Genomic DNA, 19,848 nt, shown 5'->3' on the forward strand with positions numbered 1-19,848 from the left:
TAGGTGTCCACATACTTTTGGTAATGTAGTGTATGCATTAATGAATATAATTGCATAGGTCTTTTAATTACAAAAACTTGGTTGGTATGCTCATACACCATTTTGTAGATTGGCTGGTGTATACAGTCAAAGCAATTGAACTTCAGATAGTTCTGCCTTTTGTTGGTCATATGGAAGTGTTCTGGTTCTTTGGATTTGTACTACTCTGGATTCCTTTTGTTGAAATAAGTGGCACAAATGTTTAACTGTATATACTGTGTCTGAGTGACTGTGCAGATGATGACATTTTTATATTGCTTATATTTTTGTATATGAATATTTAAGAAATTCTAATTAATAATTTCCCTCATTAAGTTATGTTCAGTTATCAATGATAAATATAACTGTCAAATATTTTGTCCGTTTGTCTATAAAACAATAAAGGAATAACATTTGCCTTGGAATGTTTTTTTATTAAAAGAGCATATTATCAAACAGGTGCACATGCAGAGATAAGCAGGGTACGGAATGACCCTGGGCAGACACTGCCGCAGTCAGGTGGAGCCAAGGAAGGATCAATAACTTAGGCAAATGAATAAGAAGGGGGAAGTTGCAGCAGAGGAGTCCATCAATCCCTGTCTGGGCGGCAACCTCCTGGGAGTCCCCATCACACAGACTCCTCGGAGTCGTATTTAAAGTCCTGCAGGATGTCACTCAGGGCCTCCTTATTCTTTATGATGCTGCAGCAGGGAAGACAGATGGAGGCATTAGAGCAGGGCTCTCCAACCTTGTCCCTGGAGAGCTACCGTCATGTAGGTTCACTCCAACCCTAATCTAGCACACCTGATTCTAATAACTAGCTGGTTGATAAGTTGAACCAGGTTTGGAGCGAAAACCGAACTAGGGTTGGAGCGAATACCTACAGGAGGGTAGCTCTCCAGGAACAGGGTTGGAGAGCCCTGCATGCATTCCCTGCGAGTAGTCTGCATGCAAACAGCAGGTTGGTCTAATGAGAAATGACATCAGTGATTGCACACGGCAATGGAGCAACTTAACAAGACACTGAGCTGCCCCTGCAGCTTCAACACTCAGCAGTTTGAGTCAGCACATTGAGGGAATGAGTTTGTTAATGGGGAGACAAAGTCCTGAAAGGAAGAGTGAAATCTGCTCTTACTCCTGCTTGACCTCCTGGATCTTCTCCTGACAGCCCTCGTCTTCTGGGTGATCCTGAGCCTTCTGCTTTGCCAGCTGCAGCTTAGCCGTCTGTGGACAATGAGACATGTGTAAACCATTTATCAGACGTGGAGCTGGAGCAATCAAATGTTAACAGCAGCATGGACCAGACTAGAGACCAATCCTCAAAAAGGGCTTTAGTTTTTGAGAAACCCCTCCCCCACGTAGAACAAAACACAACCATATTTTTTCACATCTCTTATGTTTCCAATTTATGAATTGGATGGTTGTGTAAAAATATCCTTCTGCAAAAGTGGTTAATTTGATAGATATTGTGATTTAAACTTAAAAAGTGCAGAATAATGCCTGGCTGGAGTGGGGGGGGGACATAAGCTCATGTAAGGCAATATTGCAAGCCCTGATATTGCTCAAATTTGGAACAGAAGTAGTCGGTTATTGGTCCTTCATACACCCACAAACATAAGGATGGCATAATGAATCTTAGACCTGTAAACAGAGATACAATAGGCGGAAATATAAACTTTGAATATTTATGATGTATGTAAGCCTTCCTTTTTAGTAGCTGATTAAAAGGACAGCTTTCCAAATAAAATCTGCTCTTATTCAGTGCTGTATGGTTCTGACACAAACACAGTTACAAGTGTTTTGATGTTGTGGCTATTGTAATCTAATCAGCTCCAAATAAGACAAGTGGGCTCAGACACTGAAAACTGTCTTTTTATTTAACACATTTTTATTTGTTCAGCCCCTACTCTTGTAGTCTCATTAGGGACACCCCTAGATGTGCCTCCTTTTCCAATATGATGTCCAAAATCCAATATGGTGGCCAAAAGTCCCTTAAATGGTGGTTAAATCACTTGTATATAGAGACATTTTAATTTAGACATATTTCAGATGTGTCCGGTTCTTACGGCCTGTACTGAAATCTATTTTGGTGCAATTCAACTTAGTTGGGAATTCAATATGCCTTCCATAATTACTCAAATCTTTGTCTGGATTTTTTTTTTTTTTTAAAGGTTGCAGACTGCTTGGCATGGCAACACCAAATATTCCAAGTTACAAGCCTCTGAGGATCAATGAGACAACTGGGATCTCTAACGAAAGGGAAAAAAATCCAACCCTGGACCTGGACACCCTCTCCCTAACTCTAAAATGTGCCCCTGCTGTTTGTTAAATTGCCCCTCCAGGATTGGGCTCTTAATTAAGTCACCTCCTTATCATTTAGTAGTGAGCTTTGATTCATTGATAATCCAACACGGCTGCCTAAATTGAACATGACCTTACGCTGGCTCACTGCATTCGTGATCCACATTAGGATGTACAGGTGCACTCTGAAACTTTTCAGGTTAAGATGCTGTATGTCATTGTTTACAGTAGCTGGGGATTGACTTTGTGGCCTTTGTGCACTTTGCTTAACAAGCTCCACCTCCTCTGCAACCCCTCTACAGTCCAGGGATCATCTTCAAATGTATATGGAGCTGTGCTTACGTCCCACATAATGCTTCTTAGTCAGTCTATGACCTACAAAAGTAACCTCTAATTAACCGGAGGCCGCCTCACAGGTTCAGTTAATCTCATCTCCTTCTGGGCCTGCCTCAGACCGCAATCACAGCCAACTACTCGGTTAATATCAGCCAAATTATATCCAAACCGACTTCCAAAGGACAATGTAGGACAGAACTGCAGGACTTTTTGCCACATTCCACATAAAAATAAAACAAACTCACCCATAGGCTAATTAGGAATGATAAATCAATGTAAATACTCTCCTGCAACCCTCCTCACCCAATGTGGTGTGGATCTGTTTTTTTCTAAGGTAATTTTATTTAGCTCAGAACTGGAATTCCCCAACAGAGGCAGGCCACCTCACTAGCTAGTAGTCAACTAACCACTGCTAGCGGTCATCAGCTGACCATTAGCTTGGAAAGCTCTCGCTAGTTCGTACAACGCCACTCAATCCAGAGCATACCAGGCCTATTTTCTCTCCATTTCCCAGGTTCCTACCTCAAGCTCTGAACCTTTTCACCTGGATCATCGCAGCTGGCTAGCTGCAATCCGAGTTGCTACTCCTGGCTAACTGTTAGGAATTTTATGAATAATGACTAAACATCTACATTTTAAATAGAACTATAACTAATGAAACGTACTCTTATATCTGATTAACAATATTAATTCATAAGGAAGGGATTGTGGAGCATGAAACAGGTGGTAATTAAATCAAATAAATACCATTCCTGCCAGGTTGGAGAGACTGGAATTGTGGGTTTTTAAGTTAGCAAAAAGGGTCGTTAACCTATGGTTGAACCAACTCAACTTAGCTCTGGGATGTTTAGATAAGGCAGAGAGTATTTTCCTGGGTTTTCCATTATCTAGAACAGTCTTCTATATAGTGATGGATGAAGATTCCAGAAGTTAATCTAGATAAGTGTGTGTCTGGTCCTGGTCGATAGGAGGGAGGACGTTTTATAACCCATGACGTCATATTTTGTATATAAACTTTTGTTCGTGGTTACATGGCAGCGAGCTCCGGGAATACATACTATTATCTAATTTTGATAAAACTGGTCTCTGTATATTTTATGCAAATAGGAATCTTAATACTTATAAAATAGTGATTTAATTAATGAAAACATATTGGAATTATGAAATTCCAGTGATACTAACATCTGTCACAAAGCAAGCACCAATTAGTCTAGAGCTGAAGAGGCCCATCAGCCCCTCCTGGGCTACAATACCCGGATCCCTTCTACTGCCGGTACAGGGCACGGAACCCCGCCGATCCTTCACGACTTGACTACAACGTAATCTGCTCAAGGGGGTACTCAACTGGCCCCTACATTGCAACGTCGCCTGAATGCCCATCTGCTATCCGCGGCCCGCTAGCTGTCTAGAGCATATTGGACTGTTAGCTGAATATATCCATCGGCCAGTTTCTTGGGCCACTATACCTATTTTGCCAATTGGACTTAGACCCCTCTTCAACTCGGAACCCTACTAATTCATCACGACTGGTCTATCAACGTCACCGCACGTGGAGGCTAAAACAGACTTTCCTTCGTTGAGACCTCCCTAAGGCCCTTCTGCTAGCTGTCTGAATCGCCGTGTCTCCAGCCAGCCCAACCACTCACTGGACCCCTATGATCACCCGGCTATGCATGCCTCTCCCTAATATCAATATGCCTTGTCCATTACTGTCCTGGTTAGTGATAGTCTTATTCCACTGTAGAGCCTCGAGCCCTGCTCAATATGCCTTACCAACCATTTAGTTCCATCTCCCACATATGCGGTGACATCACCTGGTCTCGAGACAATATCTCTCATCATTACTCAATGCCTAGGTTTACCTCTAATGTACTCACATCCTACCATACCTTTGTCTGTACACCTGAAACCCCACCTCTTTAAGGAATACCTAGGATAGGTTAAGTAATCCCTCTCACCCCACCCCCCCTAAGTTTTAGATGCACTATTGTTAAGTGACTGTCCCACTGGATGTCATAAGGTGAATGCACCAATTTGTAAGTCGCTCTGGATAAGAGCGTCTGCTAAATGACTTAAATGTAAATGTAAATGTAATATATTCTATCGCACCCAGAACCTGCTCCTTTTACTCTCTGTTACAAACGTACTAGACGACTAGTTCTGATAGCCTTTAGCCGTACCCTTATCCTTCTGTTCCTCTGGTGATGTAGAGGTCAATCTGCAGTGCCTAGCTCCACTCCTACTCTCCAGGTGCTCTCATTTGTTGACTTTGTAACCGTAAAAGCCTTGGTTTCACGCATGTTAATATTAGAAGCCTCCTCCCTAAGTTTGTTTTATTCAATGCCTAAGCACACGCTGCCAACCCGAATGTCCTAGCCGTTTCTGAATCCTGGCTTAGGAAGAACAGCTAACGTTTCAGTTCCTTGCTCAGAACATGAGAACATATGAAAGCTGGTGGTTCCTTTTAATATGAGTCTTCAATATTCCCAGGTAAGAAGTTGTAGTTATAGGAATTATAGGACTATTTCCCTCTATACCATTTGTATTTCATTAACCTTTGACTATTGGATGTTCTTATAGGCACTTTAGTATTGCCAGTGTAACAGTACAGCTTCCGTCCCTCTCCTCGCTCCTCCCTGGACTCGAACCGCAACACAACGACAACAGCCACCATCGAAGTAGATTTACCCATGCAGAGCAAGGGGAACAACTACTAGAAGCCTCAGAGTGACATTTGAAACGCTGTTAGCGCGCGCTAAATAGCTAGCCATTTCACTTCAGTTACACCAGCCTCTCGGGAGTTGATAGGCTTGAAGTCATAAACAGCGCAATGCTTGACGCACAACGAAGAGCTGCTGGCAAAACGAGTGCTGTTTGAATGAATGTTTATGCTCTGTCACGCCTTGGTCATAGTATTTTGTGTTTTCGTTATATATATTTGGTCAGGCCAGGGTGTGACATGTTTTTTTTTGCGTTTCTTATTGGGGTTTTGTAGGCATTGGGATTGTGGCTGAGTAGGGGTGTAGCATAGGTTTGGCTGCCTGAGGCGGTTCTCAATCAGAGTCAGGTGATTCGCGTTGTCTCTGATTGGGAACCATATTTAGGTAGCCGGGGTTTCACTGTGTTTTTTTTGTGGGTGATTGTTCCTGTCTCTGTGTAGTTGTTCACCAGACAGGCTGTATAGGTTTTTCACGTTCCGTTTGTTGTTTTGTATTTATATAAGTTATTTCATGTATCGCTTTTCTTCATTAAAGAACATGAGTAACCACCACGCTGCATTTTGGTCCGACTCTCCTTCAACAGACAAACGCTGTTACACGTGCCTGCTTCTGCCTACCACCGGTCAGTCAGATACTTGTATACTCAGTCAGATTATATGCAACGCAGGACACACTAGATAATATCTAGTAATATCATCAACCATGTGTCGTTAACTAGTGGTTATGATCGATTGTTTTTTTTTATAAGATAAGTTTAATGCTAGCTAGCAACTTACCTGGTCGTTGTGGAGTGCAACAAGAGGCAGGTGGTTGCGTTGGACTGGTAACTAAGGTTGCAAGATTGGATCGGACAAAGGTGAAAATCTGTCATTCTGCCCCTGAACGAGGCAGTTATTTTCTCATCGAAAATAAGAATGTGTTCTTAACTGACTTGCCAAGTTAAATAAAGGTGTATATATATATATATATATATATAAAATAAAATCAAAACGATCCACCTTTCCAGAAACAAGTCTCTCACTGTTGCCGCTTGCTATAAACCACCTTCTGCCTCCAGCTGTGCCCTGAACACCATATGTGAGTTGATTAACCCCCATCTATCTTCAGAGCTTGTGCTGCTAGGTGACCTAAACTGGAACATGCTTAACACCCCAGCCATCCTTCAATCTAAGCTTGATGCCCTCAATCTCACACAAATGATCAATGAACCCACCAGGTACAAACCAAATCCATAAACATGGGCACCCTCATAGATATCATCCTAACCAATTTGCCCTCCAAATACACCTCTGCGGTTTTCAACCAAGATCTCAGCGATCTCTGCCTGCATCCGTAATGGGTCTGCGGTCAAACGACCATCCCTCATCGCTGTCAAACGCTCCCTAAAACTCTTCAGCCAGCACGCCTTTCAAATCGACCTGGCCCGGGTATCCTGGAAGGATACTGACCTCATCCCTTCAGTAGAGGATGCCTGGTTATTCTTTAAAAGTGTCTTCCTCACCATCTTAAATAAGCATGCCCCATTCAAAAAATGTAGAACTAGGAATGGATATAGCCCTTGGTTCTCTCCAGACCTGACTGCCCTTGATCAGCACAAAAACATCCTGTGACGTTCTAAATTAGCATCGATTAGCCCCCGTGATATGCAACTTCTCAGGGAAGTTGGAACCAATATACACAGGCAGTTAGCTTTCCTAAGGCTACCTTATCAAGCAGAAATTTGCATCCTGTAGCAAACTCTGGGACACTGTAAAGTCCATGGAAAATAAGAGCACCTCCTCCCAGCTGCCCACTGCACTGAGGCTAGGAAACACTGTCACCACCGATAAATCCAGTATAATTGAGGATTTCAATAAGCATTTTCTACGGCTGGACATGCATTCCACCTGGCTACCCCTGCCCTGATCAACAGCCCTCCACCCCCCACGGCAACACGCCCAAGCATCCCCATTTCTCCTTCACCCAAATCCATAGCTGACTTTCTGAAAGAGCTGCAAAATCTGGACCCCTACAAATCAGCCGGGCTAGACAATCTGGACCCTCTTTCTAAAATGCTCTGCCCAAATTGTTGCAACCCCTATTACTAGCCTGTTCAACCTCTTTCGTATCGTCTGAGATTCCAAAAGATTGGAAAGCTACCACTAGACCCAAATTTCTATAGACCTACACCTTTCCTACCCTGCCTTTCTAAGGTCTTTGAAAGCAAAATCAACAAACAGTTTACCGACCATTTAGAATCCAACCGTACCTTCTCCGCTATGCAATCTGGTTTCAGAGCTGGTCATGGGTGCACCCCAGCCACGCTCAAAGTCCTAAACGATATCATAACTGCCATCGATAAGAGACAATACTGTGTAGCCGTCTTCATCGACCTGGCCAAGGCTTTCGACTCTGTCAATCACCACATTGTTATTGGGAGACTCAACAGCCTTGGTTTCTCAAATGATTGCCTCACCTTGTTCACCAACTACTTCACTGATAGAGTTCAGGGTGTCAAATCAGAGGGCCTGTTGACCTCTGGCAGTCAGTGTTCAATTCTCTGACCGACTCTCTATGATGTTGCTCTTGCTGCTGGTGATTCTCTGATCCACCTCTATGCAGACAACACCATTCTGTATACTTCTGGCCCCTCCTTGGACACTGTGTTAACTAACCTCCAGACGAGCTTCAATGCCATACAACTCTCCTTCCGTGGCCTCCAACTGCTAATAAATGCAAGTAAAACTAAATGCATGCTCTTCAACCGATCGTTGCCCGCACGTCCAGCATCACTACTCTGGACGGTTCGGACTTAGGTATTTGTAGTTGTCCACATATTCTAGGTGTCTGGTGAGACTAAACTCTCCTTCCAGAATCACATTCAGAATCTCCAATCCAAAATATAATCTAGAATCTGCTTCCTATTTCACAACAAAGCATCTTTCACCCATGCTGCCAAATATACCCTCGTAAAACTGACCATCCTACCGATCCTCGACAATGTCATTTACAAAATAGCCTCCAGCACTCTGCTCAACAAATTGGATGCAGTCTATCACTGTTTGGTTTTGTCACCAAAGCCCCATACACTACCCGCCACTGCGACCTGTACACTCATTGGCTGGCACTCACTTCATACTCGTCACCAAACCTACTGGCTCCAGGTCATCTACAAGTTTCTGCTAGTTAAAGCCCCGCCTTATCTCAGCTCATTGGTCACCATAGCAGCACCCATCTGTAGCACGCGCTCCAGCAGTTATATCTCACTGATCACCCCCAAAGCCAATTCTTCCTTTGGCTGCCTTTCCTTCCAGTTCTCTGCTGCCAATGACTGGAATGAACTGCAAAAATCACTGAAGCTGGAGACTCATATCTCACTCACTAACTTTAAGTGTCAGCTGTCAGAGCAGCTCACATATTACTGCACCTGTAAATAGCCCATCCAACTACCTCATCCCCATACTACATTTATTTTGCTGCTTTGCACCCCAGTATCTCTCTATTGTTGCATGTGTCAAACTGCTTTGCTTTATCTTGGCCAGGTAGCAGTTGCAAATGAGAACTTGCTCTCAACTATCCTACCTGGTTAAATAAGGGTGGGGAAAAAATGACATCATCCAGGGTCCGGTTTCCCAAAAGCATCTTAAGGCTAAGTTTATCATTAGAACCTTTGTAGGCACATTGTTAAATCGCTGAATTGTTTCCCCAAAACCATCATGAGTAAAGTTGCACTGAAAACGCTTGTAATTTACCAACTGACTCAGACCACTCGTGGATCAGCTCAGTGCGTTAGAATTTTTGCTGTTCCGCATCACTTCATACACAGAAGATCTCTGATAAACATACAGTTGGAGTCAGAAGTTTACATAAACAAGTTAATGACCCCAATCTAAGTGTTTCAACCACTCAACAAATTTCTTGTTGACAAACTATAGTTTTGGCAAGTTGGTTAGGACATCTACTTTGTGCATGACGATTCATTTTCCCAACAATTGTTTACAGACAGATTATTTCACTGTATCACAATTCCAGTTGGTCAGAAGTTTACATACACTAAGTTGACTGTGCCTTTAAACTGCTTGGAAAAATCCAGAAAAACAATGTCATGGCTTTAGAAGCTTCTGATAGGCTAATTGACATCATTTGAGTCAGGTGTACATGTGGATGTATTTCAAGGTCTACCTTCAAACTCAGTGCCTCTTTGCTTGACATCATGGGAAAATCTAAAGAAATCAGTCAAGACCTCAGAAAAAAATTGTAGACCTCCACAAGTCTGGTCCATCCTTGGGAGCAATTTCCAAACTCCTGAAGGTACCCGGTTCATCTGTACAAACAATAGTACGCAAGTATAAACACCATGGGACCACGCAGCCGCCATACCGCTCAGGAAGGAGACGCGTTCTGTCTCCAAGAGTTGAACATACTTTGATGCGAAAAGTGCAAATCAATCCCAGAAGAGGAGCAAAGGACCTTGTGAAGATGCTGGAGGAAACCGGTACAAAATGATTTATATCCACAGTAAAACGAGACCCATAGACATAACCTGAAAGGCGGCTCAGCAAGGAAGAAGCCACTGCTCCAAAACCACCATAAAAAAGCCAGACTACAATTTGCAACTGCACATGGGGACAAAGATCGTACTTTTTGGAGAAATGTCCTCTGGTCTGATGAAACAAAAATAGAATTGTTTGGCCATAATGACCATCGTTATGTTTGGAGGAAAAAGGGGGAGGCTTGCAAGCCGAAGAACGCCATCCCAACCGTGAAGCACGGGGGGGGTGGGGGGTGCTTTGCTGCAGGAGGGACTGGTGCACTTCACAAAATAGATGGCATCATGGGGAAAGAAAATTATGTGGATATATTGAAGCAACATCTTAAGACATCAGTTAGGAAGTTAAAGCTTGGTCACAAATGGGTCTTCCAAATGGACAATGACCCCAAGCATACCTCCAAAGTTGTGGCAAAATGGCTTAAGGACAACAAAGTCAAGGTATTGGAGTGGCCATCACAAAGCCCTGACCTCAATCCTATAGAACATTTGTGGGCAGAACTGAAAAAGCGTGTGCCAGCAAGGAGGCCTACAACATGATTCAGTTACATCAGCTCTGTCAGGAGGAATGGGCCAAAATTCACCCAACTTATTGTGGGAAGCTTGTGGAAGGCTACCCAAAATGTTTGATCCAAATTATACAATTTAAAAGCAATGCTACCAAATACTAATTGAGTGCATGTAAACTGACCCACTGGGAATGTGATGAAATAAATAAAAGCTTAAATAAATATTTCTCTATTATTCTGACATCACATTCTTAAAATAGAGTATTTTTACTAGGATTAAATGTCAGGCATTGTGAAAAACTGAGTTTAAATGTATTTGGCTAAGGTGTATGTAAACTTCCAACTTCAACTGTATAGTCAAGCTGTTTATCCATCTCACTCTGAACGCCGGGAACTATAACTTGGGTACTAAGTTAACTACAAATACAAAGTTCCCTATAGATTACCACATTATAAGACTAATAAAACCTAGCATCAAACAAGGAATCCAATCGTTTTTCCACCCTTCATTTTTCCCATAGGGGATTTTAGAAACACTTAAAAATAAGGGCTGTGTTTCAGGTAGCCATACCCTGGAGCGACGTTTTGATATCAGTGTAAATCTCTTGGACAAGGACATTTTTCTTGACAAGAGTCCATTAGGGCACTTTATAAAAAGGGTTTTAATTTGGTTCTGATAGCATGTTATCCATGAGAAGTTCAATGACCACAATGGGACGTTGCATGATGGTCCCAAGGGAACATTCTCTGGGTGACCTTTGCCTAGTTCCCTGTAAGCTTCCAGGACGTAACGGAGGACCCTTTTAGGACGTTCTCAGGACTTCAACATAACTAGTCATTAGGACGTTGCATAATGTTCCCAAGGGAACGTCCCTGCAAACGAGTCATAAGGACGTCCCCGGAACGTCACAAAATGGTCACCTACTAAAATGGTTTGTACGCTGTGTCATGGTCCCCTGGAGGTTGTCTAGTCCCTGGTATTTTCAAAGGACATTCTTGAGATGTTGTGTCATGGTCCCCAGGATGTTTACAAGTTATTTAACCTCCATAAAAATGGTACTATGGTAGCCATATTGGATTTGACGGCATATTGGAATTAAGGTCAAATCCATCGTGGCCCCAAAAACAATCTGTGACTTAATCACAAGAGTAGGGGCTAAAGTAACAAAATCCAAGGAACCTTGGACCCCTAAAAATCTAATTCTGATTTCTGAGCACACTTATTTTCCTTAGAGCATATTACAATAACCACTTCAAAATCCATGTGTACCTTTATGCATTCTTGTCAGGCAGGACCATACAGCACTGAATGAGAGCAAATTTCACTAGTCAGCTACCAAAAAGCAAAGCTTACATTCATCATAAATACTCATAGTTGACATTGTATCTTTGTGTTTACAGGTGTATATTCCCAAGACGCATTAAGATTGTTCATGTAGGACACACAAGTGCCTACTTGTATTACATTTGAGCAATATCAGCTCTTGCAATATTGGGTTATATGCACTTATACATTCTCAGAGGAGAAATCTGACCCCTTGTGGCTGATTGATGGAAGTCTGATGATGAACCTTGGAGGTGATGGAATATTGCAGAAACCTCAAAACAGGTCCTAGAGAGCTACTGGGCGTGCAGGTATTTGTTCCAGCTCTTCAGTAACACACCGGATTCTGCTAATCATGGCCAAGAGTGTGAAGATCATGATTTGAATCAGGTGTGATATTGATGGTCTAGAATAAAAGCAAGCACATCCAGTAGATTTCCAGGACTAGAATTGCAGAACACTGCACTGCAAAAATATGCATGTTCAACTGAAAACTCAAACTATATAAAACTCAATACTTGATATCCATATGTAATCCCTAAGCGCCAACATCAGTCAACTGACCACTGTTACAGCAACAGAGTCGGCATTTCGATTCATTCCCACTAAACCTGGTGTAAAAAAAATATGCTACACAATTAATTTTGCCCATGTTTACACCGATACAATCTTTCAATTTGGGAAGAGCGAGCAAGTGCACACTGGGGGCCTGGTCCCAGATCTTGCCAACTCCATTGCTCATAGTCAAGCCATGTTTGGCATGACAATGAGTGACAAGAAGATGGTAGGATAGCACAAACTGACTGGTACAGGCTAAAATTTGGTTATGGTGTTGGTTACGATAGGCTCAATTTCAGTTAGTCATTTTACAGGTCAGGAGTTTCCTTAAAACATATCCCAGGTCAGTGTACTAGGTAAGAGAGTCATTACCAGTTCAAGCTTCTGCTTTTCTTTTTTCTGCAGCTTGTCAATGTGTTCGGAGAGATCTGGACGGTCAAAGTCTTGGTGCAGCCGCTCCTTTATCTCTAGCACCTCCTTTGAGAGGCCACAGAACGCCTGCGTTATCTCATGTACCAGCTGCCTGTAGTGGTCAAAGTCATAGTGGGGCCCTGTCCTCAAGTATGCTTCATGGCCTCTGGAGAGAAATAAACATGTTAGTCCATCTTTACCTACTTTAAGTGAACAGAAAGGCAGGAAGTGCATCTATGCATCAACTGAAAATCATGCAGGCCTACTTACTCGTCAAAAAGCCTGTACGCTTCAACCCTTTCAGCTTGAACGGCATAAAATCGATGGACCAATGCTTGAAAATCTGTGGGTACCTAGGATGGAGAGAATGGGAAGACAAACAAATAAATACACCTGTGAGTGGTGAACAACATTAGCAAAAAAATGTTTTAGTTAACTACAGTAATAGTTTATTTTATTAGCTGGTAACAGTAGCTTGTCTCAGTTAACTTGCTTAATAGCGAACTATTTTGGAGAGGTGGTGTTACACTGACATGGTTACAAAATGTTTTGAAGAACCTGACATTTTTAGCTAGCTATGTTTACTACCTAGCTAGCTAACTAACTTTATACATGTATTTTTACTGCTCTAATTACATTGGTGTAGACCATCATTGTAAATTAGAATTAGTTCTTAAACTGACTTAACAAATTAAATAAAAGGTTACACAACCAGTTTATAATAGCAATAAGGCACCTCGGGGGTTAGTAATATATGGCCAATATACCACGGCTAAGGCCTGTGTCCAGGCACTCCTCGTTGCGTCGTGAAAAGAACAGCCATTTACGGTGGTATATTGGCCATATACCACACCTCCTCGGGCCTTTGTGCTTAATTATAACTAGCTTCTTGTCCGGTGTCGCCTGTTGTTCAGTTAACCCACACGAGACAAGTTAACGTTAGCCAGCTAACTAGCTTTCATATACAAACTGCATGTTTTTGTCACACACAAATGTATTGCAATCAACAAACTTACCATGTCAATGTTGTTGAAAATGTCGCTGTGCAATTTGGTTAATAAGCGAGGTGTAAAACAGTAGTGCGAATCGTTTTGGCTTTGTTCATCATGATTCAACTATTTTGAAGACAAGTAAATGTGCTTCCTGTTTATGTGCATCCTTCAATACTGTCCGATGGTACAACTAGAACCCGAAAGGTTGCTAGAAAATGTAGCATAAAAGTAACGTTAATAGTGGTCCATATTTATTGTACATAAATCTAAACGAGTTCATAAGTACATTTTGCATTTTTTATTTCAACAAACAATATTGTATATGTTGAGCAAGTAACACAGGCAAGATCCTCATCCTTGGATTTGTTTCAAGCCGAACATTAACGTTGTTGTACACGCGGTTCACTTGAAAGTAAAATGGCGTCAAGAAGAGTGTCATCGGTTCCTAAAAGTCAGAAACTTACCATTGGAGATTCAAAAAGGTAGCTGAACATGTTCTTCGTCAATGTAGAGAGCGAATCTAAGTGTATGTTTACAAAATATGAATCCAAATTGGTGCAATTTTACTGATGTAACTGTATGTGATGGTGTGATCAGCTGCTAGCTGTGTTGACACGTTACTATAAAATCTGTGCAAACACGGATACGTAGCTATGTGCTGTCATTATCTTGTGGGTCTCATAATCAACTTTTAGCAGCTGCCTTTACCCTTAGGCTACGTGTGTACGTTTTTATGTTATTTTCAGTTCCAAAGCTGTGATTGAAAACAGCAAGAGCAACAACAGTGGAACTGGAAACCCCAGCAAAGCCAAAGGCAACAGCAGTGGGAATGGAAATAAAACTAAATGTAAGTTACAAAGAACCATTTAAATGGCACATGAAACCTTGTTTTACGATTATCAATGTTACAAATAACATTATCATTTTTTTCAGCTGGTGGTACAATAGTGAAGTCTCGATATCTACAACCTGTTGAAAAGGCTTCTCTAACCAAGGTAGTGTTATGAGTTCATGTCAATTGCTGGTCTCTGTATTCAATTTAATACATCGTTAGTTCTCTCAAAATGAATGAACAAATGTCACCCCTGTACCTTTCCACAGAACAATTCACTCACCAATGAGTCCACCCTTGTGCCACCAAGGCCTGCCTCACCTAAACCGGTTGGTGTTAAACCACGGGTGGGGTCTCCTACAAGGCGTTCCATGGCTCCTCAGTCACTTCGCAATCCTACTCGTAAGTGCTTCCAGTGATTAGTGAGATGTTTGGCTGTACTCTACTGTGGCCAACCTGTTTATTTTTCCAATGTCTTTGACCATGTGGAGTTTAGTGTAGAGAGCCCTGAGATTATATGCGTACTTACTACTTAACACTTTTTTATTTTCCAGCAATGATGTCCAGTGTCCTTGAGCCTTCGCAATTAGGAAGAAGTATTCTGCAATCCACAATCTTAGATGGTCACTGTCTTCGCCCTGACTTTGATGTGTCTGCCATTAGAGGTAAACTATCCTTTTATTCAGATCATGTTGATAACAAACCAACATTTGGGAATCAACAGTTAAGATGCTATGTCTCACCTATATTACAGACAAGACAGTGTTACAAAATGCAGCAGTAGAACCTGAAAGAAACGATGAACATGAAAAGAGACTCCTAGAGATGCAGACCTTCTTGTTGGCTTACCTCACAGCCAAGGTAACTATTATATTTGGTATATTTCTTAATCACATGTTTTATTGGTATTTCACCCCCTAAGGTTAACCTTTTTTTCCCTCTAACTACTCTGATTGTTCGGTGAATTCAGATGGAGAATAATAGCCAGAAATTGAAGGCGGAGGCAGAGGGGCATATTATAGCCGTGATGGAGGAAGAGGAGCTGCTACGGAAAGAAGTCCATGAGAAGAAGCGCCAGTACCTCCTCCTGGAGAAGAACAAGCAGCTGGACGACCTGCTCGATTTACAGGTCAGAAGTAATTTCTCTCCAAATACAGCCTAAACAAACTTTGATTGATGTAAAAACAATTTGTTATCCTGTATTTTTTTTGTGTTATCATTATGGTATGGTTGTTGATATGAATTCTAAAAATACAAATTGCTTGTTGTAATATAATCTGATCTATGATTTGATTTGGAATAATCAGACATTTTATATTTTCAGATCACAGCACTAACTCCTGTGGCTAATGCCGCCAAGCAGTTCACACAGGAATACAAGTCTTTTGCCACCGCAGTTGACACCACACGACATGAGCTACCAGTGAAGAACTTCTACATGGATGGGGATAGAATGACATTTCTGGGTTGGTATTATTCCGTTCAATTTGCCACATTACTGGAAAGTGAAGAGAAACTTGGCGTTATCTGGATTGACTTCTTATGCATAGGATCCCCCCCGACCCCCCCCCCCCCCAATGAATGTGTTTGTATACAAAAACCGTGGTTCTTACCCATTCAGATAAAGCCACTGCTAGCCTGAAGGAGAGTGAGGAAGTGTTGCTGCAGTGCACACAGGGACATCACCATGGCAATGAGAAATCTGCTGAGTGCCTGAGAGGGATGAAAACTGCTGCACAGGACATCAGCAAGCAGCTCTCAGGGTAAAAACATAGATTACAGTGACTTAAGACATGTCATATTTAGTTTAAGTCTTTTGAAACCATTATGAATGATCAGCTTGCTATTTGCCTGGTGTATTTGCATTCACGCATAAGGGTACGTGTTTTAAACTGGTCAAGACCAATCACTTGAAAACACTTATGTATTACAAAGATACGATTGACAATAAATTAATGAACATGTAGTGGGTTTGTTTTGGTGACCATAGGATTTACTTCTTCACAGGGGTTTTTCAGAGTTATTGGAGCTGTCATCATTGGTCAGTCGCCAGACGGTTCAGATTCAACAGGCCTTGGAAGAGGAGCAGCTTGGATTGACAAGAGTTCAGGAACTCTATTGCCCCAAACAGTGAAGCAGCATCGAGAACATTATGTAGAATGTACAGCCTAAAGTTCAGGAATAAGGCCCGGCCCAGGGGGTGCGGTATATGACCAATATTCCATCACTAAGGGCTGTTCTAATGCAATGCGGAGTGCCTGGATACAGCCCTTAGCCGTTGTATATTATCCATATACTACAAACCTCCAAAGTGCCTTATTGCTATTATAAACTGGTTACCAACGTAATTAGAGCAGGAAAAATAAAGGTTTTGTCATACCCGTGGTATACGGTCTGATATACCACGGCTGTCGGCCAGTCAGCATTCAGGGCTCGAACCACCCAGTTTATAATTTTTGTTAACATATACAGTAGTTACATTACTTGAATTACTGACCATGGGAATTATTTTGTGAAACTTTATTAAATTGTATACATCAATATTTAATAGCTGTTCAAAGACCTTATTCTTGGAATACATTTCTGTTTCCTCTAAGAGTTAATTGTAAACATTTGTGTCCATATGATGTTGCTGCAAGTATTCATTGTATCACCGTTATGCCTCTATCACACTGACAGCGTCATTACGTTTTGCTACACCAGAAGTACAGTACATTAATTTCCAATGGAACTCTGTTTGCCTTGCAGCATTGCGTTGCAGTGCGTTCTATGTGGTGCATATGTTGGAGTTATCAAATGTACAGTATGAATCAAATTTCATGCATAGACGGCATGACCGAAATAATAGCAGAAGGTGAATGTTGAACATTTTTTGCAATCATATCTAGATGATGTTGCTTAGCATTTTGAGCAATGACGGTCTAAGTGTGATTGAGGCGTTACGCCTCTGAGACCGACATCATCACTGCATAAATATTTTTTTTTACTGGAAGTGTGTACAACAAATGTTGAAACATTCCCCTTTTGCTACTTTTTGTGTCAAGTCTAAGCATACAATTTGATGCATAAGTTTATGCACCACACAGAATGCACTGCCTCTGCAACACAATGCTGTAAGGCAAATGCAGTGTTCTATTGGAAATTAATGTACTTCTGGTATACCAAAACGCAATGACGCTGTCGGTCGGCTTATTTCACATGCTAGTCGGTAACTTGACATTTTCGACTCGTTAAACGCGGCACGTGTATAACTACAGTTAGCAAGTAAACGACTGGTACGTGAGCGCAGCAATGTTTGTTGCAAAACATCAGTTTGCCAGATGTGGGCTGTCCATACCACCCTCTGTAGCGCCATGCGATCGAGGATAATGCTATTGCCATACCAGTGATGCAGTCAGTTGAAATGCTCTCAATAGTGCAGCTGTACAACCTTTTGAGGACTTGGGGGCCAAACTTTTTCAACCTCCTGAGGTGGAAGAGGCTCTACCGCGCCGCCTTCACGACTGCACGTGTGTTTGGACCATTTTAAGTGTTTAGTGATACGGACACCAAGGAACTTGAACCTCTCGACCTGCTCCACTGTGGCCCCGTCGATGTGGATGGGGGTTTGCTCGCCCACCCCCCCCCCCCTTTCCTGTAGTCCACGATCAGTTCCTTGGTCTTACATTGAGGGAGATGTTGTTCTAGCACCACACTGCCAGGTCACTGACATTCTCTCTGTAAGCTGAGTCATCACCGGTGAGCAGGCCTATCACCGTCGTGTCGTCAGCAAACTTGATGGTGTTGGAGTCGTGGGTGGCCATGCAGTCATGGAACAGGAAGTACAGGAGGGGACTAAGCACACACCCCTGTGTTGAGGGTCAGCGTGGCGGAGGTGATGTTGCCTAAACACATAGATGCAAGACAACCTGGGTGGGTCCTAGCTAGTTTTTTTGACTAGTAAAAGACACCGAATAGGTAGATAATTGCAGTGTTCATTCAGATATCTGACATACAGAGCACACCTCTTACAATTATATTTATAACAAAAACAAACGTACATATTTCACAGCAAAGAAAGAACGGGGGAGAGAGATTGGAGGGACACAGAGGCACAGGTAGGCATGTAGGCCACCAGGCAGACAGTCAGAACCATGCATCGGGAATGTCAAGAGGTTGGCTAAAGCTATCACAACACTGTATTTCACAATTTATTGGAGTGCAATGTCTCATGCAATTTCACTAAAATAGGGGTAATCATTGAGTAGGCTGAGCTATTCTACACTCAACAGACTGAAGACCAAACACACTGTTTCATAGCAAAGAAAAAGAGGAGCAGGTGAGGGAGAGAGGATCTGGGCAGGTAGAGAGACAGTCAGTACCATGCGCATAGGCTACAGTGCATTTGGAAAGTATTCAGACCCCTTGACTTTTACATAACCTGATATTTTACATTTACATAAGTATTCAGACCTTTTAGTCAGTACTTTGTTGAAGCACATTTGGCACTGATTACAGCCTCAAGTCTTCTTGGGTATGACGCTACAGGCCTGGCACACCAATTTGGGCAGTTTCTCCTATTCTCTGCAGAGCCTCTCAAGCTCTGTCAGGTTGGATGGGGAGCGTCACTGCACACCTATTTTCAGGTCTCTCCAGAGATGTTTGAATGGGTTCAAGTCCGGGCTCTGGCTGGGCCACTCAAGAACATTCAGAGACTTGTCTCGAAGTCACTCCTCCGTTGTCTTGGCTGTGTGCTTAGGGTCGTTGTCCTGTTGGAAGGTAAACCTTCGCCCCCAGTCTGAGGTCCTAAGCGCTCTGGAGCAGGTTTTCATCAAGGATCTCTCTGTACTTTGCTCTGTTCATCTTTGCCTCGATCCTGACTCGTCTCCCAGTCTCTGCCACTGAAAAACATCCCCACAGCATGATGCTGCCACCACCATGCTCCTCCGTAGGGATGGTACCAGGTTTCCTCCAGATGAAACGCTTGGAGTTCAAGCCAGAGTTGAATCTTGGTTTCATCAGACCAGCGAATCTTGTTTATCATGGTCTTGAGAGTCTTTAGGTGCCTTTTGGCAAACTCCAAGCGGGCTGTCATGTGCCTTTTACTGAGGAGTGGCTTCCGTCTGGACACTACCATAAAGGCCTGATTGGTGGAGTGTTGCAGAGACGGTTATCTTTCTGGAAGGTTCTCCCATCACAGAGGAACTGTAGAGCTCTGTCAGTGACCATTGGGTTCTTGGTCACCCCCCTGACCAAGGCCCTTCTCCCCTGATTGCTCAGTTCTTCCATTTTAAAGAATGATGAAGGCCACTGTGTTCTTGGGGACCTTCAATGCTGCTG

General features: G+C 42.5%; 2 protein-coding genes across 2 annotated transcripts; one reads left to right on the forward strand and one right to left on the reverse strand.

Annotated features, from left to right (window-relative positions):
• Window positions 1–418: 418 nt before the first annotated feature.
• On the reverse strand, window positions 419–13,877 carry rex1bd (required for excision 1-B domain containing). The gene is made up of 5 exons (XM_046352629.1): window positions 13,722–13,877; window positions 12,976–13,058; window positions 12,667–12,871; window positions 1,154–1,242; window positions 419–719 (listed from the first exon to the last, which is right to left on the reverse strand). Exons 1-5 carry the CDS (start codon window positions 13,722–13,724, stop codon window positions 647–649), a joined length of 453 nt encoding a protein of 150 aa, XP_046208585.1. The 5' UTR covers window positions 13,725–13,877; the 3' UTR covers window positions 419–646.
• On the forward strand, window positions 13,568–17,077 carry LOC124037676 (HAUS augmin-like complex subunit 8). Its single transcript, XM_046352628.1, has 10 exons — window positions 13,568–14,179; window positions 14,444–14,544; window positions 14,631–14,692; window positions 14,799–14,931; window positions 15,084–15,194; window positions 15,284–15,390; window positions 15,500–15,658; window positions 15,854–15,995; window positions 16,151–16,292; window positions 16,537–17,077. The coding sequence occupies exons 1-10, from the start codon at window positions 14,115–14,117 to the stop codon at window positions 16,661–16,663; spliced, it is 1,149 nt and encodes a 382-aa protein (XP_046208584.1). The 5' UTR covers window positions 13,568–14,114; the 3' UTR covers window positions 16,664–17,077.
• The last annotated feature ends 2,771 nt before the right edge of the window (window positions 17,078–19,848 follow it).

The sequence above is a fragment of the Oncorhynchus gorbuscha genome, linkage group LG06, assembly GCF_021184085.1.
Source record: "Oncorhynchus gorbuscha isolate QuinsamMale2020 ecotype Even-year linkage group LG06, OgorEven_v1.0, whole genome shotgun sequence".
Classification (NCBI taxonomy): domain Eukaryota; kingdom Metazoa; phylum Chordata; class Actinopteri; order Salmoniformes; family Salmonidae; genus Oncorhynchus; species Oncorhynchus gorbuscha.

What these genes read in the sequence shown, in the direction of transcription:
- rex1bd (XM_046352629.1), bottom strand. An exon ending in GCGTACAGGCTTTTTGACGA is followed by an intron (nt 12,872 to 12,975) that starts GTAAGTAGGCCT and finishes ATTTCTCTCCAG; the next exon opens with AGGCCATGAAGCATACTTGA. An exon ending in AAAAGCAGAAGCTTGAACTG is followed by an intron (nt 1,243 to 12,666) that starts GTAATGACTCTC and finishes CATTGTCCACAG; the next exon opens with ACGGCTAAGCTGCAGCTGGC.
- LOC124037676 (XM_046352628.1), top strand. Translation starts at nt 14,115, where the DNA reads ATGGCGTCAAGAAGAGTGTCATCGGTTCCTAAAAGTCAGAAACTTACC. An exon ending in GTCACTTCGCAATCCTACTC is followed by an intron (nt 14,932 to 15,083) that starts GTAAGTGCTTCC and finishes TTTATTTTCCAG; the next exon opens with CAATGATGTCCAGTGTCCTT. An exon ending in ATCAGCAAGCAGCTCTCAGG is followed by an intron (nt 16,293 to 16,536) that starts GTAAAAACATAG and finishes ACTTCTTCACAG; the next exon opens with GGGTTTTTCAGAGTTATTGG.